At 56.5% G+C, this 22,593-nt stretch overlaps 1 protein-coding gene across 1 annotated transcript; it reads left to right on the top strand.

The window, feature by feature from the left end:
• The first annotated feature begins 388 nt into the window (after positions 1-388).
• On the top strand, positions 389-22,490 carry SNRNP200 (small nuclear ribonucleoprotein U5 subunit 200). The gene is made up of 44 exons (XM_068421443.1): positions 389-516; positions 959-1,122; positions 1,985-2,156; positions 2,414-2,606; positions 3,477-3,532; positions 4,072-4,170; positions 4,486-4,638; positions 5,073-5,172; positions 5,340-5,476; positions 6,302-6,385; positions 6,615-6,788; positions 7,839-7,976; positions 8,262-8,417; positions 8,754-8,924; positions 9,170-9,363; positions 9,928-10,051; positions 10,646-10,795; positions 10,955-11,065; positions 11,360-11,491; positions 11,847-12,035; positions 12,317-12,514; positions 12,848-13,000; positions 13,126-13,206; positions 13,491-13,574; positions 14,310-14,416; positions 14,634-14,752; positions 15,087-15,241; positions 15,383-15,572; positions 15,779-15,952; positions 16,551-16,711; positions 16,939-17,166; positions 17,605-17,796; positions 17,878-18,056; positions 18,232-18,383; positions 19,448-19,556; positions 19,738-19,846; positions 20,020-20,374; positions 20,782-20,903; positions 21,015-21,158; positions 21,233-21,409; positions 21,490-21,650; positions 21,740-21,821; positions 21,926-22,018; positions 22,141-22,490. Exons 1-44 carry the CDS (start codon positions 472-474, stop codon positions 22,282-22,284), a joined length of 6,411 nt encoding a protein of 2,136 aa, XP_068277544.1. The 5' UTR covers positions 389-471; the 3' UTR covers positions 22,285-22,490.
• The last annotated feature ends 103 nt before the right edge of the window (positions 22,491-22,593 follow it).

Genomic DNA, 22,593 nt, shown 5'->3' with positions numbered 1-22,593 from the left:
CGCGAGGGTGAGGGTGTGAGGAAAGGGCGGGGCTTACGCCGAGGAGAGCCAATAGGAGGTGAGGAAAGGCACGAGGAGGCGGGCAGACCGGGAGGTGACCCCTCCCACCCCCGGCCCGACTGTCCGCCGCGGCCAATCGCGAGCGGCGCGGCTGAGCCAATCAGAGCTTGGCGCGGGGGCGGGGAGTAACAGACCGAGGAGCTGCCAGCCAATCAGAACGGGAGGCTCGGCGGAGAGTCACCGCCACTCACGGGGCGGAGCGGTGCATGCTGGGAGCTGTAGTGCGGGGGCGGGAGGAGCCGCGGGGCATGCTGGGAGGTACAGCCGGGGGGGGGGGAATGCAGGAAGCGCTTCCGGGTCGCGGTGGCCGCGGGGCCGTGACGCACTTCCGCTTGCCCCGGAAGTTCCGTTCCGCGGCCTGACCCGGTGCGCGGCGGCGGCGGCGGCGCGGCCTGCACCTACCCCGGCGCCATGGCGGACGTGACCGCGCGGAGCCTGCAGTACGAGTACAAGGCGGTGAGTGCGGCCCCGCAGGGCCGCGGGCCTCCCTCCGCCTCGCCGGCCCCGTGTCCTTCCCTTCCCCGGTGCCGTTACCCCGAGGGTGCCGGTTCTCCCCGCGAAACCGCCCTGCCCGAGGAGAGCGCGGTGTAACGGCGCTTCACCGGGGCCGGGGGGCGCTTCTGAGCACTAAAACCTTATTTTAAGTCTTTTTTCCGGCCCTTTTTATCCTTAAAACGAGACTTTCCGGGCACCGAGAGGTAACAGAGCGCCCGGGCGCGGAGCTGTGCCGGTTCTGCCGGCTGAAACAAGCTCCGGGATGGCACCGAGTGGCTCAGTCCCGGCTTAAAGTCTAAACCGGCGCCTGGTGGAACCCGCGGCCCCGATCAGCCCCGCGGCGGGACCCCCGTTACCTCCTGCCCCCCCTCCCTCAGCCCCTGATTCTTTTCTTTCCTCTCAGAACTCCAACCTCGTCCTCCAAGCCGATCGCTCGCTGATCGACCGGACGCGGCGGGATGAGCCGACGGGGGAGGTCCTGTCCCTCGTGGGCAAACTGGAGGGGACGCGCATGGGGGACAAGGCGCAGAGAACCAAACCCCAGATGCAGGAGGAGAGACGGGCGAAGTGAGTGAGAGCTCAGAGCCGAGGGGCTGAGAGCTCTGTTTGCCTGAAGAACCCTCTGGGCGATTCATTTTCCATTCCTGTCTTTGTATAACGCAGCCCTGGTTTGTTTTGGTGCTATAAATGGGGTAGAATTCAACGGTGTTGGGAATATCGCTGTGTGCAACTGCCTGAAAGGAGGGTGTAGCGAGGTGGGGTCGTCTCTTCTCCCAGGTAACAAGTGATAGAATGAGAGAAAATGGCCTCAAGTTGCCCCAGAGGAGGTTTAGGTCGGAGATCAGGGACAATTTCTTCACCCAAAGGGCTGTCAAGCGCTGGCACAGGCTGCCCAGGGCAGTGGTGGAGTCCCCATCCCTGGGGGGATTTAAAAGCCGTGTAGATGTGGGGCTGAGGGCCATGGGTTAGTGGTGGCCTTGGCAGCGCTGGGGTGACGGTTGGACTCGATGAGCTTAAAGGTCCTTTCCAACCAAAATGATTCCATGATTCCACAAAGTGAGTTCGAGCTCAGAGCCGAGGGGCTGAGAGCTCTGTTTGCCTGAAGAACGCTCTGGGCGATTAATTTTTCACTCCTGTCTTTGTATAACGCAGCCCTGGTTTGGTTTAGTGCTATAAAGGGGGTAGAATTCGACGGTGTTGGGGATGTTTTCTAGCAGAAAATGTTTGTGCAGGGCTGCAGGCTAAAACCAGCCAGCCTGGCAGGCGCAGAGACGTTATTTTCTCAGTTTGGAATCGCTCCATGTCGAGAAAGTAAAATTGAAGTGAAAAATGTTAAAAATTTTTATATTCCTCCTTTATTTTTCACACACAAGAGCGTAGGGGGCCACGGGGCTGACCCGGGCGCTCTCCTCCCTGCCCCTCTTTCCAGGAGGAGGAAGCGTGACGAGGACAGGCACGACATCAACAAGATGAAGGGTTACACCCTGCTCTCCGAGGGCATCGACGAGATGGTGGGCATCATCTACAAACCCAAAACCAAGGAGACCCGTGAGACCTACGAGGTGTTGCTGAGCTTCATTCAGGCGGCTCTTGGGGACCAGGTGAGGACGGGGACGCTGCGGGCTGGCTGTCCCTGCGCCGACGGAGGGTTCACAGCCTGTGGGACAGAGATCTGGCTCTTGGGTGTTTGAATCCTTCCCTGTAATCCTGTGGGGTGGGTTTGCTCCGTTGGTGCTGGCTTTTGGGTTTGGGGACGTTGTGATGGTGGCTTTGTGGTGGGGGGTGGCATTTTGGTGCCTATATGAGGGTCCAGAAGTGGGAGGGAGCGACCCCGTAGCCAAATCTCTTCCTCCCGCAGCCGCGTGACATCCTCTGCGGAGCCGCCGACGAGGTCCTGGCGGTGCTGAAGAACGAGAAGCTGCGGGATAAGGAGAGGAGGAAGGAGATTGATCTGCTGCTGGGCCAGACCGATGACACCCGCTACCACGTGCTGGTGAACCTGGGGAAGAAAATCACGGATTATGGTGGAGACAAGGAAATCCAGAACATGGGTACGGGAAGGTGTCGGCGTGGGCTGCGGCTTTAGGGATGGGGCTGGCAGAGAGTTGGGTTCCTGGTGCCAAACCCAGCCTTACTCCAGGGCAATATTACACAGAGTCAATGAGGTTGGAAGAGCCCTCTGGGATCATCGAGTCCAACCATTGCCCTGACACCACCATGGCAACTAGACCAGGGCACTAAGGGCCATGTCCAGGCTTTTCTTAAACCCCTCCAGAGATGGTGACTCCACCACCTCCCTGGGCAGCCCCTTCCAATGGCTAATGACCCTTGCTGAGAAGAAATGCTTCCTGATGTCCAACCTGACCCTCCCCTGGCCAAGCTTGAGGCTGTGTCCTCTTGTCCTAGCGCTGGTTGCCTGGGAGAAGAGGCCGACTCCCACTGCGCTACAACCTCCCTTCAGGTAGTTGTAGACTGCACTAAGGTCACCTCTGAGCCTCCTCTTCTCCAGGCTAAACACCCCCAGCTCCCTCAGCCGTTCCTCGGAGGTCAGACCCTCCAGACCCTTCCCCAGCTTGGTCGCCCTCCTCTGGACTCGCTCCAACACCTCAACATCTCTCTTGAAGTGCGGGGCCCAGAACTGGACACAGGATTCAAGGTGCCCCCTCACCAGTGCCGAGCACAGAGGGACGATCCCTTCCCCAGACCAGCTGGCCACACTAGTCCTGATAGAGGCCAGGATGCCATTGGCCTTTTATATTTGCACACAGAGAAGCCAGAAAAATGTTTGGACAGTTTTCAAGCCCCAAAAACCACATTCTTTCCATCTTTTGGATGCACAGAGGTGTGGGTGGGTGTGTGGGGGTGTGAACCGTGCGTGCGGTGCCCACGTTCGGAGGAGCTCACTCCGCTCTCCCTTGCAGATGACAACATCGATGAGACGTACGGGGTGAACGTGCAGTTCGAGTCCGACGAGGAGGTAGGAGATGAGAGGCCGCAGGGTCTCTGCCCTCTCCCCTCGGCCACGGTGGGAAAGGGGCATCGGTTCAGGCTGGGGTGTCAGTGCCAGGAAGGAGAAGCCAGATTATTTTAGATGCCGCTTCCTGGCTCGGGGAGGATTTGTTGATTATCCCGCTAATCCCAGGCTTATCGTGAGTCAGGACGATGGAAAACAGATGGTGATATTTAGACCTCGTGGGGAAACTTGACTGATCGGGAGGAAGAGAGACCTTCAAATTGGAAGTGTTGCATGGAAACACTCCCTGGGGTTGTGTTTTGGAAGAGGCTGAGAGAAGGATAAGACAAACCCAAGGTTGTTGGAGGAGTCGCTGGCAAAACAGAGAGTAGAAATAATCTTTCTGCATGGTCCTTCACCCCACCAGCAGCGTGCTGTTCCTGTTAAAAGCCCCAGCCCAGGGTGTTTCCCCTCAGGAAGGAGTTGCCAGATTATTAATTTCTTCCGAGGAAAAGCCCTTTGATGTTTGCAGAAGCCTCTTACTGGAACTCTCCTCTCGACAGGAAGGCGATGAGGACATTTACGGCGAAGTGCGCGACGAGGCGTCCGACGACGACATGGAGGGGGACGAAGCCGTGGTCCGTTGCACCCTCTCGGCCAACGTGAGTCACCGGGGAACGCGTGGGACGTGGTTTTGGGGTCGTCTGGAGGAGGGTCTGGAGGATCCTCATGGTCTGTGGATGGTTTAAGGTTGTTTGTGGGTGGAGAGGAGCCATAAAGCTGTTGGCTGACGGAGGTTAAATGAACATTAATCAAATTAACGGGTCTGGCAGCTGCACAGTTGCATCTACTGGTTCTCTGCTCCTCTGCCAGGGTGGAGAGAGGCCCCAAACACTCACCCCACACCACCCAGGCCGCGTGCCTGCTCTCTGCCTGCAGAAAGATAACATTGGTGTGGGATTTTTGATTTTCTGTAGCTGGTGGCGTCGGGTGAGCTGATGAGTTCGAAGAAGAAGGATCTGCATCCTCGAGACATCGACGCCTTTTGGCTCCAGCGGCAGCTGAGCCGCTTCTACGACGACGCCATTGTTTCCCAGAAGAAGGCGGATGAAGTGCTGGAGATCTTGAAGGTCAGTGACCACCTGATGGGCGGGGTTTGGAAGACAAGAATTTGCCCCAACACCTCGTTACCTATATTTCTTTAAATTAAATGCGATCGTGGATGTGCCATGTTTGCCAGCGAGATAAATAAGCACTGGACTAGGCTTAATTCAGAGAGGAATCATTCTGAGGTGAAGATGATTGGGTTTGCTCAGCGTTTGCTGGGAAATCATCCTAAGTTGGGTCTGTTCCCCTGCTAATTTTGGTGCTGATGCTTGTGTGAGCAGGGCCTGGTGACTGGAAGAAGGGGAGTCAGAGAGGAGGGGATTTTTATCTGCGGGTGTCCTAGTCTTGCGTGTAGCTGCGTTCTAGCTCCAGTCCAGCTCAGTTCAGTGCAAAGCAGGGCTTTGTGTTCTGTGGGGCGCAGAGGTAACCGCTCCCTCCTCGTTTCTCCTCCTCCCAGACTGCAAGTGATGACCGGGAGTGTGAGAACCAGCTCGTTCTGCTCCTGGGCTTTAACACCTTCGACTTCATTAAAGTCCTGCGGCAGCACCGGATGATGAGTGAGTGATGTTCCCCTTAACCCGTTCCCCTGCTCTCCTGACGTGATTCTAACACAACCTGAGGCTTTTTACCTGCTGTCAGCGTTGCTTTATGAAGCTTGAGCCCTTGTTATTTGCTCCCTCCTTCTGGTTCAACCCTTCACCATCCCTGTGTTTCCTTTTCTCAGTCCTGTACTGCACTTTGCTGGCCAGCGCACAAAGCGAAGCTGAGAAAGAAAGGATCATGGGGAAGATGGAAGCGGATCCTGAGCTGGCCAAGTTCCTGTATCAGCTGCACGAGACAGAGAAGGAGGATCTGATCCGGGTGAGGCTGGAGGGAACCTCAGGCAGGAGGGAGAGGAGGAGTCGGGGGATCCTTGCTGCTGTGTGGTTTGTTTGCTGTTCATGAGAGGAGCCTGCTGACTCAGCTGGCGTCTTGAAAGCGTGGGAAGCGTTGCTTAGGTGATGCCTGAGAGGACGATGTATTTACCACTTCTTATTTCTGAGTCACTCAGCTGGCTGCTTTTCCAGGAGAATGTCACTATCTGCGAGTCTCACCTCATTATGCTGGTGTTAACTGCCTTGTACCAGCAGCCTGTCACCTCTGGGCCTCCTCGGTGCGAGGCTCACCGCAATAAAACACCCTGGTCGCCTCTCATCAGCTCCTAATCACCTGGGCTTGGAATGTGACGCTCAGCGGGTTTATTGGCGTGCAGGATTAGCTCTGCCTTTGGGTGATAGCAGTTCCCTGACTTGGAGCCTGTTTTTTTGAGGCTTTAATACCATATTGCTGCTTTGTTGCTAGAAAAAAACCTGGTGATGTTGATGTGAGGGGCCAGTTTGGTGTCTGTGTGTTTGAGCAGCGCTGCTGGGGTGCAGATTTGTGTGTCTTCACTCCCTGCTTCCTTCCATCTGCTCTCTCCTGGAAAGCAAGTTGACGTGCTGGCCTTGGGGCCACTGGTTTCTACTGCCCAAAATTATTGGCTCTGGTGACGGGAATGTCTGTGCTTGAAAGAAATGGTGGCTCATGGTGCTCTGGTTGTGCAGACTCGCAGGGTGCGAGGCCGTGGGTGACAAGGGGGTCTGGCAGCCCTCGGGGGAGGCTCGGCAGCTCTTCCCCCGGGGCTGAACCCTCAATCTCTTCACGCAGGAGGAACGCTCTCGCCGGGAGCGTGTCCGTCAGTCCCGGATGGATACTGACTTGGAGACCATGGATCTGGACCAAGGAGGAGAGGTAAAAGCTCTTTGAAGCCGTCTGTTCCCAGCACTTCTGACAAGTGTCCTCAGTGAGCACAAAAAGCATGTTTGAAGTGGCACAGGCAGGGAGATACCAAGAACAAGCCCCTGATGTGCTAAAGAGGCGTTGGCCGGTTGGATGCGTGGCTTTTCCTTCAGAGCCAGGGTGAAAACGGCAGCAGGGTGTTGCTCTCTAACCCTTGCCCCTTCCCCTTTGCTCTTCCCAGGCCCTGGCTCCCCGGCAAGTGCTGGACTTGGAGGACCTGGTGTTTGCCCAAGGTAGTCACTTCATGGCCAACAAGCGATGCCAGCTCCCCGACGGCTCCTTCCGCAGGCAGCGCAAGGGCTACGAGGAGGTGCACGTGCCTGCCCTGAAGCCAAAGCCTTTTGGATCCGAAGAGGTGGGTGACCTCCTTTGTTCCCCCTTCGTTAGCACGAGGTGTGGTGAGTGACCAGATGACTGGTGTCATCTGTCTGGACACTGGTAAGGCCTTTGGCACTGTCCCCACAACATCCTTCTCTCTACGTTGGAGAGAGATGGGTTTGATGGATGGGCTGTTTGGTGGGTGAGGAGTTGGCTGGATGGTCATGTCCAGAGAGTAGTGGTCAACGGGTGAGGAGCGGTGTCCCTCAGGGGGCCATCCTGGGACCAGTGCTGCTTAATATCTTCATTGGTGACATAGTGGGATTGAGTGTGCCCTCAGCACATTTGGAGACATCACCCAGCAGAGTGGTGTGGTTGATGCTCCTGAGGGACAGGATGCCATCCAGAGGGACCTGGACAAGCTCCAGACGTGGGCCCATGTGCAACAAGGCGAAGTGCAAGGTCCTGCACCTGGGTGGGGGCAACACCCGGTGTCAATGTGGGCTGAGGGGTGAAGGGATTGAGAGCAGCTCTGAGGAGAAGGACTTGGGGGCACTGGTGGGTGACAAACGGGTTGTGAGGTGGCAATGTGCAGCCCAAAGCCAACCGTATACTGGGCTGTGCCACCAGCAGCGTGGCCAGCAGGGCGAGGGAGGGGATTCTGCCCCTCTGCTCCGCTCTCATGAGACCCCCCTGCAGTGCTGCGTCCAGCTCTGGGGCCCCAACATCAGAAGGACACGGAGCTGTTGGAGCGAGTCCAGAGGAGGCCACGGAGATGCTCAGAGGGCTGGAGCCCCTCTGCTCTGGAGACAGGCTGAGAGAGCTGGGGCTGTTCAGCCTGGAGAAGAGAAGGCTCCGGGGAGACCTTCTAGCACCTTCCAGTACTTAAAGGAGGTTATAAGAAAGATGGGGACAGACTTTTTAGCCGAGCCTGTAGCGATGGGACAAGGGGTGATGGTTTTAAACTGAAAGAGGGGAGATTCAGGCTAGATATAAGGAAGAATTTTTTTATGCTGAGGGTGGTGGGACGCTGGCACACACTGGTACTGAAACAAAAGCGTTGAGCTTGATGTTTTCTCCTTTTCAGCAATTAGTCTCGGTGGAAAAGTTGCCTAAATACGCCCAGGCTGGATTCGAGGGCTTTAAAACCCTGAACCGGATTCAGAGCAAACTCTACCGTGCCGCGCTGGAGTCGGATGAGAACTTGCTGCTGTGTGCTCCCACGGTAAGGATCGTGGTGTCGGGGTCCTCTGGGATGGATGGGCTGCCCAGGGAGGTGGTGGAGTCACCATCTCTGGAGGGGTTTAAGAAAAGACTGGACATGGCCCTTAGTGCCCTGGTCTAGTTGCCATGGTGGTGTCAGGGCAATGGTTGGACTCGATGAGCCCAGAGGGCTCTTCCAACCTGGTTGATTCTGTGTGTTTGGGCAGAAAAGGCTGGCTGCTGTGGGCAAACCTTCACCTTGGAGAAGACCTGATTTTGATGGGACTGGTTCTGCTTGTGTTTCCAGGGCGCCGGAAAGACGAACGTGGCGCTCATGTGCATGTTGAGAGAAATAGGGAAACACATAAACATCGACGGAACCATCAACGTGGATGATTTCAAGATTATCTACATCGCGCCCATGAGGTCCTTGGTGCAGGAGATGGTGGGCAGCTTCGGGAAGGTAAGGAGACGTTGGGTCCTGCCCCTGTTGAACTGGAGGTTGGGGAAGGGGTCATTAGCCATTGGAAGGGGCTGCCCAGGGAGGGGGTGGAGTCACCATCTCTGGAGGGGTTTAAGAAAAGCCTGGACATGGCCCTTAGTGCCCTGGTCTAGTTGCCATGGTGGTGTCAGGGCAATGGTTGGACTCGATGAGCCCAGAGGGCTCTTCCAGCCTGATTGATTCTGGGATTCTGTGAGGTGTGGAGCTGTCTGTGAGCATCTCAGGGCCGCGCTGCTCCAACGCTGCCCCGGGGAACGAGCGTTTATCCTCCTTAATGGCCTGTGGGCTTCTCCCTAGCGCCTGGCGAGTTACGGCATCAACGTGGCCGAGCTGACGGGGGATCACCAGCTGTGCAAGGAGGAAATCAGCGCTACCCAGATCATCGTCTGCACCCCGGAGAAGTGGGACATCATCACCCGTAAGGGAGGAGAACGCACCTACACCCAGCTGGTGCGGCTGGTCATCCTGGTGAGCGAAGCCCCGGCGCGGAGGAGAGGGGCGATGAGGGGTGCTGGGTCTTCCGGCGTTGCAGTTCCTGAGGGTGTGTTAGTGGTTGAAGGTGTCTCTGGTGGTTGGTTGTGGAGAAACTCAGGCTTTGAGCTGTGGGACGAGTGTGTCTCAGTCCATGTGGGCAGGTCTGCTAGAAAACTAACCCAAAAATGGGCAAATAGAGCTGGTTTGGAGCGGGGGTAACTCTGTTCCTGTTCCTTTAGGATGAGATACACCTACTGCACGATGACCGAGGACCCGTCCTGGAGTCCTTGGTCGCCAGAGCCATCCGTAACATCGAGATGACTCAGGAGGACGTGAGGCTCGTTGGCTTGAGCGCCACCCTCCCCAACTACGAGGACGTGGCTACCTTCCTGAGGGTGGACCCGGCCAAAGGCTTGTTCTATTTTGATAACAGGTACCGTGGAAAGCTGGGAGAGATCTTTGCAGTCAGATGGGGTGGGTAGCTGTCGGGAGATGAGAAGGACCTGCCTCTGGAGGCAGTTGTTTGTCTGTCAGGTGGTGCCAGGGTCTCACCAGGCCTTCAGCCTACTCTCAGCATGCATTTATTTGCTCTTAAATGTGCTGGTAAGTGCATGTTCAGGACTAGAGCTGTCATATACAGCTTCAGAGCATCTACCAAGGTTCCTGCGTTGTCACACTTGCAAGAAGATGCTTTAGAGCTTCTGTGCTGCAGAAGCTGTGTGAAGGAAGCCTAAAATAGGCTTGTGGTAGTTCCTGAAACACCTTTTTTTGCTCCCTGAGTGTGTGTGTAGCAAATGGATTCCAGGAAATAGGAGCAGATGTTACTGTTTAATCTAACCAGGCAGATCTGGAGCCATCAAACCTCTGACTGAACTGAGGCACAAAGGAAGCACGTTGAACTTGGGAGCGCAAAATACAGGATGCCTTTTGACAGGACCTTTGTATCGGGGTTTCTCCCTTCTTCTGCTCTTTCATAGACTTGATTTTCTCCTTACAGCTTCCGACCAGTGCCCCTGGAGCAGACCTACGTGGGTATTACAGAGAAGAAAGCAATCAAGCGCTTCCAGATAATGAATGAGATCGTTTACGAGAAGATTATGGAGCATGCCGGAAAGAACCAGGTTTGATACTTGATTTTATTCTTTCTGATGCACTTAATCCTGGTTCTTATCTCTTGCTGGTGATGCTCTTTCGCTGTGGTCTAGTTGCCATGGTGGTGTCAGGGCAATGGTTGGACTCGGTGAGCCCAGAGGGCTCTTCCAACCTCATTGATTCTGGAGAAGAGGAGGCTCAGAGGTGACCTTAGTGCAGTCTACAACTACCTGAAGGGAGGTTGTAGCACGGTGGGAGTCGGCCTCTTCTCCAGGCAACCAGCGACAGGACAAGAGGACACAGCCTCAAGCTTGGCCAGGTGAGGGTCAGGTTGGACATTAGGAAGCATTTCTTCTTAGCAAGGGTCATTAGCCATTGGAAGGGGCTGCCCAGGGAGGTGGTGGAGTCACCATCTCTGGAGGGGTTTAAGAAAAGCCTGGACATGGCACTTAGTGCCCTGGTCTAGTTGCCATGGTGGTGTCAGGGCAATGGTTGGACTGGATGATCCCAGAGGGCTCTTCCAACCTCATTGATTCTGTGAGCAGGTTGGGTCCAGCATCTCTGCCAGCTGCAGCCGTAGCGATGCCCTCTCTCAGCGTTGGTACCATCTGCTTGTTTCACAGGTGCTGGTATTCGTTCACTCCAGGAAGGAGACCGGGAAGACAGCCCGGGCTATCAGGGACATGTGCCTGGAGAAAGATACCCTGGGCCTCTTCTTGCGGGAGGGCTCGGCCTCCACTGAGGTCCTGAGGACAGAGGCTGAGCAGTGCAAGGTGAGTTGCCCGGCCAGGGCTGTTCTGACACAGCAGGAGCGCAGCTACGGAGGTGCTGCCAGTTTGCTGCAGTTCCTCTAGGATATGCCCTGCCTTCTGTTGCTTCTCCTCACCCTGGTGTACTTAGAAACCCTAAAGCTGGTTGTGTTTGTGCTGCAGAACCTGGAGCTGAAGGATCTCCTTCCTTACGGCTTTGCCATTCACCACGCCGGGATGACGCGAGTGGACCGGACGCTGGTGGAGGATCTGTTTGCTGACAAGCACATTCAGGTGAGCCCAGGAGGAATCGCTGGGTTTGGGGTTGGTGCTTCACAAGAAACCCCTGAGCTGTGTTTTCCAACAGCCCTTTGTGCAAAACCGAGAGGGTCAAGTGTAGCCAACCCCGTCCTGCTCTGCTGAAGCTGGTGCCTGGTAAAGGCAGCCTTGATTTTCGTGTCAAGGAAAACACAGTCACAATTCTCAGCCTTTGTCCCTTTTGTGCGTGTGTCTCATGTCAGGACCAGCATTTTAGATCCTTTTTTTTTCCCCTGGGAAGAGGCTTTGATTGCTGTTTTGCCCCTGCAGGTGCTGGTCTCCACAGCCACTCTGGCCTGGGGTGTCAACCTCCCTGCTCACACTGTCATCATCAAGGGGACACAGGTGTACAGCCCCGAGAAGGGGCGCTGGACCGAGCTGGGAGCGCTGGACATCCTGCAGGTAAACTGCTGGGGACAAAGATGCTGCTGGGAGCCGGGGCAGGATTTTTCCCTTTCTGCTGCGACACATTTGAGATCTGCTTTTATATTTCCTGCCCTGTTCTCTGCTGTCAGACTGTCTCAGCTGGGATCAGCCTTGCTGTGAGGGCAGAGGAGAAGCAGATCAGTAGGACAAACGATTCCTCTCCCCGTATCTTGCCCAGACACATCTGAGATATTTCTCTGTGTCTCCTGTGAGCTTGAATTAACAGCAGCCTGAGCAATCTGGCAGTAAAGCCCCAGGCCACGGCAGCAAGGAGAAATCACCAAGCTTAAAAGCTTTTATATTTTGCTGACTTCACCTTCTGATTTCTTAGATGCTGGGGCGTGCCGGGAGGCCTCAGTATGATACCAAAGGAGAGGGGATCCTCATCACCTCCCACGGCGAGCTGCAGTATTACCTGTCCCTGCTCAACCAGCAGCTCCCCATTGAAAGTCAGATGGTGTCGAAGCTCCCAGACATGCTGAATGCAGAGACCGTGCTCGGCAATGTCCAGAACGCCAAGGTGAGAGTTCTCCGCGTGGAGGAGGACGCTGGGGGAAAGTCTGCGTGTGGAGAGTGGGTTTGTTTGGGGTTTTAATTCCTTAGTATTTTTGTGGTGGTGTTGTGAGTGGCACTGCTGGGCTTCCAAGCTCTGGTTTGGTGTTGATGTGGCAGGATTCAGCTGGGCTCAGCCCACTGGGTCCCACCCTAGTGCTGGGAGCAGCGGGCTCCGAGCCAGAGCGTCGCCCTTGCTTGCCCAGGGGTGTGTTGGTCGGCTCTTACAGCACGTTGGTGTCCCCTCAGGATGCAGTGAATTGGCTGGGCTACACCTACCTGTACATCCGGATGCTGCGCTCCCCGACGCTCTACGGGATATCCCACGACGATCTGAAGGGGGATCCGCTGCTGGACCAGCGCCGCCTGGATCTGGTTCACACCGCGGCCCTCATGTTAGACAAGAACAACCTGGTGAAGTACGACAAGAAGACGGGGAACTTCCAGGTGAGACAGGACTTGGGGAAGGGGCTGTGACCAAGCCTCACCCTCAGTCTGTCTCTTGTGTGTTTGCTGCTGCCTCCTCAGCAAATTCACATTCCCATTGTGTCTTCATTGCTTCAGAGGCAGTGAGATGGGAGAGGGGAGGGTGTGAGGTATGGAGTTGTGTACCAGGTAAAGCAGCTTCCCTGGGTGATTTGTAGCCTGAGAGTTTATGCTTTAGCTTGTCTGGAGTCGTCCCCCTGCTGCAGCCTAGTTCCTGTTCAGCATCTTCTGTCTGTGCTGCGAACAGTCGGGTGTCTTTCTGCTGCTTCACTCTGACTCCTGTCCTCGTGGCAGGTGACGGAGCTGGGCCGCATCGCCAGCCACTACTACATCACCAACGAGACGGTGCAAACTTACAATCAGCTCCTGAAACCCACTCTGAGTGAAATCGAGCTGTTCCGGGTCTTCTCGCTGTCCTCGGAGTTCAGGAATATCACCGTGAGGGAGGTATGGAGCCAGACACCCATCCTGAGTGAGACAGCCCTGAGGCATCGGTCTGGATGCTGCGGGGAAAATGCAGAGCTTGCCCCGTGAGGGACCGTTCTCATCTCTCCTGCCTTGGTTTCCTGCAGGAGGAGAAGCTCGAGCTTCAGAAGTTGTTGGAGCGAGTTCCCATCCCGGTGAAGGAGAGCATAGAGGAGCCCAGTGCCAAGGTGAGCCCTGCTTGCCCCCTCGAGGGGGCTCCTCTGCCTGTCTTGAGGGGAGTGGTGATCCTTGGGGGACAGCTGTCACGGTAGATGCCACCCTGGGGGGGGATTTCGGTTCTTTTCCCTCTCTGGGACAGCCTGGGCTGTGTCAGAGGTGCTCGAAGAGCTGCAGGTGCTTCTGGTCTCTGGTTGAGCACGCTGTCCTGCGGCGTAGGACAGTCAGTCCCCCTCGATCGCTTCTGTCCTGCCACATGTCAAAGGCACTGAGAGCCTCTGTTCTGCTTCCCCAGATCAACGTCCTCCTTCAGGCCTTCATCTCCCAGCTGAAGCTGGAGGGATTCGCTCTCATGGCAGACATGGTCTACGTGACCCAGGTGAGTGAGGAAACGTGGCTGGGGCCTCTCTGTTTCCCCTTAGGTGTGTGCAGTCCAGCTGTGTCTCTGTCTCAGACAACTATTGGAAATGTAGTTTGTGGTCATAAATGGCTTTGAAAAATAACTAGAGAAGGTCTAACCCCTGTCAGGGTGGGGATTAGATCTTCACTGGAGTCAACACTTTGTAATCAAAAAGAGTCAGCTCTAGAGAACTGCAGTGTAGCCTTGTTCTTCTACCACAAAGGCCGAGTTCCCAGTGCTGGGAATCAAGTAGTTCCTCCACCTGTAGGTGTTTGGGATGAAGAACCTTTAAGTATAATTCAATACTTAAAGAGAGATTATAAGGATGGGGAAAGGCTTTTTACCAGGGCCTGTAGTGATAGGAGAAGGGGTAACAGTTTTCAACTGAAAGAGGGGAGATTTAGGTTGGATAGAAGGAAGAATTTTTTTAGGATGAGGGTCGTGAGATCCTGGCCCAGGTTGCCTGGAGCAGCTGTGGCTGCCCCCTCCCTGGCAGTGTTCAAGGCCAGGTTGGATGGGGCTGGGAGCAACCTGGCCTGGTGGAAGGTGTCCCTGCCTGTGGCAGGGGGGTTGGAACGAGATGGGCTTTAAGGTCCCTTCCAACCCAAACCATCCTATTATCGTGTGGCTGGGCAGGAAAACGGGTAGAAAGGATGGAAGAATTAAAGGTGGTGATGGCAGCCAAGCCCTGAGAGCTGCTCTCTGTTCCCCCAGTCCGCTGGGCGGCTCATGCGTGCCATCTTCGAGATCGTCCTCAACCGTGGCTGGGCCCAGCTCACCGACAAGACCCTCAACCTCTGCAAGATGATTGACAAACGGATGTGAGTGAGATCTGGGGGGTCATTTCTGCTTGCAGGCTGGATGAGATGGTTCAGCGTAGCCTGGCTGGGTGTGGGGATGGAGAGTGCTTGTGCCCCTCGGGGTGTAGAAGAGCTGCTGCGTGTGTCTGGCTGAGGGCTGGTCATTGGCAGCGTGAGGAACCGGGTGCTCTGAGGGCTTCCTCTCTGTTTCTTGTCTCACGCCGCGGTGTCCCCGCAGGTGGCAGTCCATGTGCCCTTTGCGCCAGTTCAAGAAGCTGCCTGAGGAAGTGGTGAAGAAAATCGAGAAGAAGAATTTCCCCTTTGAGCGGCTCTACGACTTGAACCATAACGAAATAGGTACGGAGACACGGGCCAGCGTCCTGGCAGTGCTGGGTTAACCCTTGGACTGGGGGATCTTCAAGGTCTTTTCCAACCAAACCGATTTATGATCCTCTGAAATGCAGCAGGGAGAGGTGTCTGCCTCTTTGTTCTCCTCCGCCGTGTTTTGACACAGAAATTCAGGGGTTTGCTCCTGTCTGATTGAAGGGGAGGAACTGGTGAGGGTCTTGGTGCAGCTTGAGGAGGGCAGAGGCTTTGCCCTGGCACCTTCCAGCTGCTTGGATCGACGATAATACCATTCAGTTTGGGAGCTGTTGGTCACCCTCTTGTCCGTCTGTCCTTTCTGCTGCAGGGGAACTGATCCGAATGCCCAAGATGGGGAAAACAATCCACAAATACGTTCATCTGTTTCCAAAGCTGGAGCTCTCAGTCCACCTGCAGCCTATTACCCGCTCTACCCTGAAAGTAGAGCTCACCATTGCCCCCGACTTCCAGTGGGATGAAAAGGTGAGCGAAATATCACCGGGCTAATTACCACGTGGGGAGGAGGAGGGCACTTCTGGGGCAGGATTGGTGTTCAGCTCCTGGAGAGCTGGGCGTGGGGTGGAGCTGGACTCTGATACGAAGGTAACAACTGCCTTTGCTCAGGTGCATGGTTCGTCCGAAGCTTTCTGGATCCTGGTGGAGGATGTGGACAGCGAAGTGATCCTGCACCACGAGTACTTCCTGCTGAAAGCCAAGTACGCGCAGGACGAGCACCTCGTCACCTTCTTCGTGCCCGTGTTCGAGCCGCTGCCCCCGCAGTATTTCATCCGGGTGGTCTCCGACCGCTGGCTCTGTAAGTCTCCTTCTGCCCAGAGCACCTCGGTTCTCCCTGGGGTCTGGGGGTGATAGTTCAGGCCCTGTCCTAGGGCTGTGCTGGGGGAAAGACTTCTAACATCCAAGCGACAGCAGGGCTGGGGATCCCATTGGCAGAGGGAGCTCAGAGATGAAACCATTTGGAGTGCTTTCAGAGATAAAGGTGTTTTTTGGTGTGTCTGACAGCCTGTGAGACCCAGCTCCCCGTCTCCTTCCGCCACCTGATCCTCCCTGAGAAGTACCCTCCTCCCACCGAGCTGCTGGATCTGCAGCCGCTGCCCGTGTCGGCTCTGCGGAACAGCGCCTTCGAGAGCCTCTACCAGGACAAGTTCCCTTTCTTCAACCCCATCCAGACCCAGGGTGGGTATCGCCTCGCCTCACCTCCTCCAAACCACCTCTCAGCGAGCCCTGGCCCTTTGGGTATTCACAGTCCCGTAGTTTTGTGGGGTTTATTCTGGAACTTCTCTAGCAAATAGCGTATCCCCTCTACCTCCCTGAGCCTTTGATGGCTTGAAATCTTTCTCTGTGGGCCAGAGTATCTTGGATCTATTCCTCAAGGACATCAAGCAGCCACTCGGGGGCTGTCTGGCAGCAGCAGGTTTGCTCCTGGAAGCTGTGTCCGTGCTGACACCGTGGCTCAGGTTCACTCAGAGCCGCCTGGCCCTGAATTTCTCCATCTGTCCTGCTCGTAGGGCTGGAGTTGTGAGCGAACCAAAGCTGCCCTGTCCGTGTTTCCCTGCCTGGGCTCAGCCAGAGCAGGGAATTCACACTTAGGAGCTGCTGTGACAGCCTAGAGCCTGTTTTGCTCAGTGGATCCTGGGCTAAAACTCTTAAACAGCCTTTTCTGTCGCTCCTCCACGTCCAGGCTGTGTTTTCCCTTCCCGTTTCTAGAGCTTTGATAGAAATCCGTGGAGGTTTTGCTAACCCGCTCTCTTCTGCGTCGTCCATCTGTCCCCAGTGTTTAACACGGTCTATAACAGCGACGACAACGTGTTTGTGGGTGCCCCCACGGGGAGTGGAAAGACCATTTGTGCTGAATTTGCCATCCTGAGGATGCTGCTCCAGAACTCGGAGGGACGCTGCGTGTACATCACCCCCATGGAGGCCCTGGCAGAGCAGGTAGGCCCGGCATCCTGGGGAGAACCCGAGCCTTAACCCCGGCTTAGATTTGCTTCCTCATCCCCTGTCACATCCCTCAGGATGACTCCAGAGTCTTTTGATTAATTGTGGTGTCTGAGGGAGCAAAGAGACACAGTCCCACTGCCAACCTGTGTGTGTCTCCAGGGCTTTGGTAGGATTTGTTCCCATTTGAGGTTAACACCACCATCCCTTGACGTTTTTGGCAGGTCTTCATGGACTGGTACGAAAAGTTCCAGGAGCGTCTCAATAAGAAGGTGGTCTTGCTGACGGGGGAGACCAGCACCGACCTGAAGCTGTTGGGCAAAGGGAACATCATCATCAGCACCCCTGAGAAATGGGACATCCTCTCGCGACGCTGGAAACAGCGCAAGAACGTCCAGAATGTCAACCTCTTCATCGTGGACGAAGTGCATCTCATCGGGGGCGAAAATGGGGTGCGTGTGGGAGGGGAGGAGGGTGCTGCTTGTTTGAGTGATGCTCGTCCGTGTTGGGTAGAGCTGCTGTGGGGTGGGTGGATGGTTGGTTGGATGGATGGATGGATGATGGTTGGTTGGTTGGTTGGATGGATGATGGTTGGTTGGATGGATGATGGTTGGTTGGATGGATGATGGTTGGTTGGATGATGGTTGGATGGATGGATGTTGGTTGGTTGGTTGGTTGGTTGCTCACTGCTAATACCTGGTCTGAGGTCAGCTTTTCCTAGTGGCAGTTTCCCCATGCTGCAGGATGGGCTGGAAGAGGAGGGTCATGTCCTTTGGGAAGCTCAGGGCACCTCCCCTGGGGTCTCCGTGGGTGAGGGTGCTTGGGCTGAAGTGGCTGGAGTTCAGCATTCCCCTCCTGTTCTGCTACAACCTGTCTTCTCCTGCCTGCAGCCGGTGCTGGAGGTCATCTGCTCCCGCATGCGCTACATCTCCTCCCAAATCGAGCGCCCCATCCGCATCGTGGCCCTGAGCTCCTCCCTGTCCAACGCCAAGGACGTGGCTCACTGGCTGGGCTGCAGCGCGACCTCCACCTTCAACTTCCACCCCAACGTCCGCCCCGTCCCCCTGGAGCTGCACATTCAGGTAAGGTTTGGGCAACCTCCTCTCCTTTCTCTTCTGCCTGGTTTCCAGCCAGCGTCACTGCCTGCTCCTCTTCCCTTGCAGGGCTTCAACATCAGCCACACGCAGACTCGCCTGCTCTCCATGGCCAAGCCTGTCTACCACGCCATCATGAAGCACTCGCCCAAGAAGCCCGTCATCGTCTTCGTCCCGTCCCGCAAACAGACGCGGCTCACGGCCATCAACATCCTCACCACGTGCGCCTCGGATGTCCAGAGGCAAAGGTAACGGGGCTGTAGCCTGGGTCCCTCCTCTGACAGAGGCAAGGGCAAGTTTTTTGGACCATTAGTGATAGGAAATGGTCGTCTTAGATGTCACTTGGGCATCTGCTGTGGCATCAAGGAGGGACAGGCGTGCTGGGCCTGGCAGCGGTCTCCTTACCCCCCCTCTCTCGGGCAGGTTCTTGCACTGCGCAGAGAAGGATCTGGTACCGTACCTGGACAAGCTCAACGACAACACTCTGAAGGAGACGCTCGTGAACGGGGTGGGCTACCTGCACGAGGGGCTGACCCCCATGGAGCGGCGCGTGGTGGAGCAGCTTTTCAGCTCCGGTGAGCGGGGCGGAACGGGGAACACGCCACTTCATCTACCTGGAGCTTGGCAGTGCCCACAGCCTTTGCACTGGAGAGAGCGGCTTGCCCAGTCCTTGTGTTGCTTCTCTGCCTCCCTGGTCCAAAAAGGCTGCTGCCCATGGGACAGCAATGTGCCCTCGTGGCCAGGAAGGCCAATGGTGTCCTGGGGTGCATTGAGTGTGTCCAGCAGATGGAGGGAGGTCCTCCTCCCCCTCTACTCTACCCTGGTGAGACCTCACCTGGAGTATTGCGTTCAGTTCTGGGCTCCCCAGTTCAAGAGGGGCAGAGATCTACTGGAGAGAGTCCAATGGAGGGCTCTGAGGATGATGAAGGGACTGGAACACCTGCCTTAGGAGGAAAGGTTGAGAGACCTGGGGCTTTTGAGTGTGGAGAGGAGAAGACTGAGAGGGGATGTGATTAATGGGTATAAATACATGAGGGCTGGGTGTGAAGAGGAAAGGGGCAACCTCTTGTGCCCTGCGATAGGACAAGGGGCAACGGGTGCAAGCTGGAGCACAGGAAGTTCAACCTCAACATGAGGAAGAACTTCTTTACAGTGAAGGTGACAGAGCACTGGAACAGGCTCCCCAGAGGGGTTGTGGAGTCTCCTCTGGAGACTTTCAAGCCCCGTCTGGACACGTTCCTGTGTGACATGATCTAGGTGATCCTGCTCTGGTGGGGGGTTGGACTCGATGATCTCCAGAGGTCACTTCCAACCCCTCACATTCTATGATCCTATGATTGTATGATCTTAAACTTCACCATCTCTCCTGGACCTCCCTGTGTGCCAAGACTCAGAATCAACAATCAATGAGGTTGGAAGAGCCCTCTGGGATCACCGAGTCCAACCATTGCCCTGACACCACCATGGCAACTAGACCAGGGCACTAAGTGCCATGTCCAGTCTTCTCTTAAACCCCTCCAGAGATGGTGACTCCACCACCTCCCTGGGTGCACCTGAGCACAGAACCCCCCAATCTTTCTCCCCACGACGTCTGTGACCCAGAGAGTTGCTCTGACCGCTCTCCCCCTGCTCCTTCCAGGTGCTGTTCAGGTGATGGTCGCTTCCCGCAGCCTCTGCTGGGGGATGAACATCGCCGCTCACCTCGTGATCATCATGGACACGCAGTACTACAATGGCAAGATCCACGCGTGAGTGCGTTGCGCTCCGGGCAAAACCAGCCGTGGTGGCTTTCCCTCGGCGCCCACCCTGCGCTGAGCACGAGGGAACGAGGCCTTCATCCCAAAGGGCTTCATCCCTGTCCAGGCAGAGGCTGGAGAGTGGTGGTCACTCTCTGTGGAGCTTCGTTGTAACTCTCTCTCCGTGTCCCAGGTACGTGGATTACCCCATCTACGACGTGCTGCAGATGGTGGGCCACGCCAATCGCCCGCTGCAGGACGACGAGGGCCGTTGCGTCATCATGTGCCAAGGATCCAAGAAGGTGGGTGAGGTGCCAGGGCACCGTTTCTGGCCTGCAGATGTCCTGGGGCGTGGATTTCTTCTCCCAGCTTTGGGCAGGCTGGTGTCTAACCCCACCTGGGAGTTGCTCCAGGGGTTTGGAGGTGCTGGGGTTTATTTACTTACCTTTATTTTTCTACTCCTGCCCCGCTGTAGGATTTCTTCAAGAAATTCCTCTACGAGCCGCTGCCGGTGGAGTCACACTTGGACCACTGCATGCACGACCACTTCAACGCTGAGATCGTCACCAAAACCATCGAAAACAAGCAGGATGCCGTGGACTACCTGACCTGGACCTTCCTGTACCGCAGGATGACACAGAACCCCAACTACTACAACCTCCAAGGCGTGTCCCACAGGCATCTCTCGGATCACCTCTCCGAGCTGGTGGAACAGACCCTCAGTGACCTGGAACAATCCAAATGCATCAGCATCGAGGATGAGATGGACGTGGCTCCTCTGAACCTGGGCATGATCGCTGCCTACTACTACATCAACTACACCACCATCGGTAAGGGCTGCTGTGAGGGACAGGGACTCCTGCTCTCTGTCCCCTCTCTGTGTCACTCCCTGTGCCACGGGCGATGGGCAGAAGGTGCCTTTTCAGAAAGGGTCATTAGACACTGGAAGGGGCTGCCCAGGGACGTGGTGGAGTCACCATCTCTGGAGGGGTTTAAGAAAAGCCTGGACATGGCACTTAGTGCCCTGGTCTAGTTGCCATGGTGGTGTCAGGGCAGTGGTTGGACTCGATGATCCCAGAGGGCTCTTCCAACCTCAGTGATTCTGGGATTCTGTGTGTGTGGTTGGGCACATAAAACTCCATCCTTCAGCACGAGGCTGCCTGAAGGCACCTCTTGGAGCGTGAGGTTTAAGGCCACCTGGTTTCCCCTGACCCCTCTACCTCTCCGCCTTCCCCAGAGCTCTTCAGCATGTCCCTCAACGCCAAGACCAAGGTGCGAGGGCTGATTGAAATCATCTCCAACGCTGCCGAGTACGAGAACATCCCCATCAGGCACCACGAGGACAACCTGCTGCGGCAGGTGAGCGACAGTGCGGTGGCTCTGGGGCCAGAGGGGACGGGTGTGGGTTCCTGCCCACATTTTCAGCTCTGTAGGGCTGATGGGTTTATAATTTATAATTTCTCCCCGTAGCTGTCTCAAAAAGTTCCCCACAAGCTGACCAACCCCAAATTCAACGATCCCCACGTCAAGACCAACCTCCTGCTGCAGGCTCACTTGTCCCGCATGCAGCTGAGCGCCGAGCTGCAGTCGGACACCGAGGAAATCCTCAGCAAGGTGGGACGGGGACGGGTGGGAACCCGCCGGTGTCACATCCCTGCCCTCTGACCTGTCCCCTCCCTCGCCTCCAGGCCATCCGACTGATCCAGGCCTGCGTGGACGTGTTGTCCAGCAACGGCTGGCTCAGCCCGGCGCTGGCCGCCATGGAGCTGGCGCAGATGGTGACGCAGGCCATGTGGTCCAAGGATTCCTACCTCAAGCAGCTGCCTCACTTCACCTCGGAGCACATCAAGCGCTGTACGGACAAGGTAAAGCCGGGAGAGCGGGGGGGAAACTGTGATCTTGCCCACCGAGGAGCCCCCCCGGGCTGAAATCCTCTTCCTCGCAGGGGGTTGAGAGCGTTTTTGACATCATGGAGATGGAGGACGAGGACCGCAACGCCCTGCTGCAGCTCTCGGACGCCCAGATCGCCGACGTCGCTCGCTTCTGTAACCGTTACCCCAACATCGAGCTCTCCTACGAGGTGGTGGAGAAGGACAGCATCCGCAGGTGAGGGGAGGGGGGCGGCGTGGCCCCCTCGGCGCGGTGCTGGGGTGGGGGGGACGCCCTGACCCTCTGTTTCGGTTCTCTCGGCGCAGCGGGGGGCCCGTGGTGGTGCTGGTGCAGCTGGAGCGTGAAGAGGAGGTCACCGGGCCCGTCATCGCTCCCCTTTTCCCCCAGGTAGGTGCCAAACCCTGTGGGGGGTGACACTGGGGTGGCAGAACTGAGGGAGGGGGATTGTCCCCAATGTCCCCCAGCCCCGTTAACTCTCCCCTCTCCGGCAGAAACGCGAGGAGGGCTGGTGGGTGGTGATCGGCGACTCCAAATCCAACAGCCTCATCTCCATCAAGCGGCTGACGCTGCAGCAGAAGGCCAAGGTGAGCGGGGTGGGGCGGGGAGGGTGCCAGCACCCACATGGACACAGTTTGGGTGACACGGGGGGTGGGTGCTCTGTGTCCCACCACCCCCACCCCAACGCCGGCTCTCCCTCGCCGCGTAGGTGAAGCTGGATTTCGTGGCCCCGGCCACGGGGACGCACAACTACACGTTGTATTTCATGAGCGACGCCTACATGGGCTGCGACCAGGAGTACAAGTTCAGCGTGGACGTGAAGGAGGCGGAAAGCGACAGCGAGTCCGACTAACGCGGGGCCACCAACGTCCCCGAGGGGCCAAGGGGCCTGGCGAGGATCCCCCCGTAGTCCAGCCACCACCCCCCGCCACCGTAGCGCTCGTGTCACCTCCCTTTGCGTGATTTCCCCGTATTTTCCTTCTTTTTGGTGTTTTTTTTAAGGTGTTGATGCTTTGTACAGTTCTTAGACGGGAGTTGGAATAAATCTTGGAGACCCGTCTTGCCCTCTGCGCTGTTGGGGCTGGGGAGGGGCAAAGGGGAGGAGGAAACACGCATGACCCTAAGGCTGTGTCCCCCCTCTCACCCAGTAGCTCTGAGCCTT

This window comes from Nyctibius grandis, chromosome 33 (assembly GCF_013368605.1).
Source record: "Nyctibius grandis isolate bNycGra1 chromosome 33, bNycGra1.pri, whole genome shotgun sequence".
Lineage (NCBI taxonomy): Eukaryota > Metazoa > Chordata > Aves > Nyctibiiformes > Nyctibiidae > Nyctibius > Nyctibius grandis.
The sequence above is the reverse complement of the archived record's forward strand: the minus strand, read 5'-3'. Positions and strand labels throughout refer to the sequence as shown.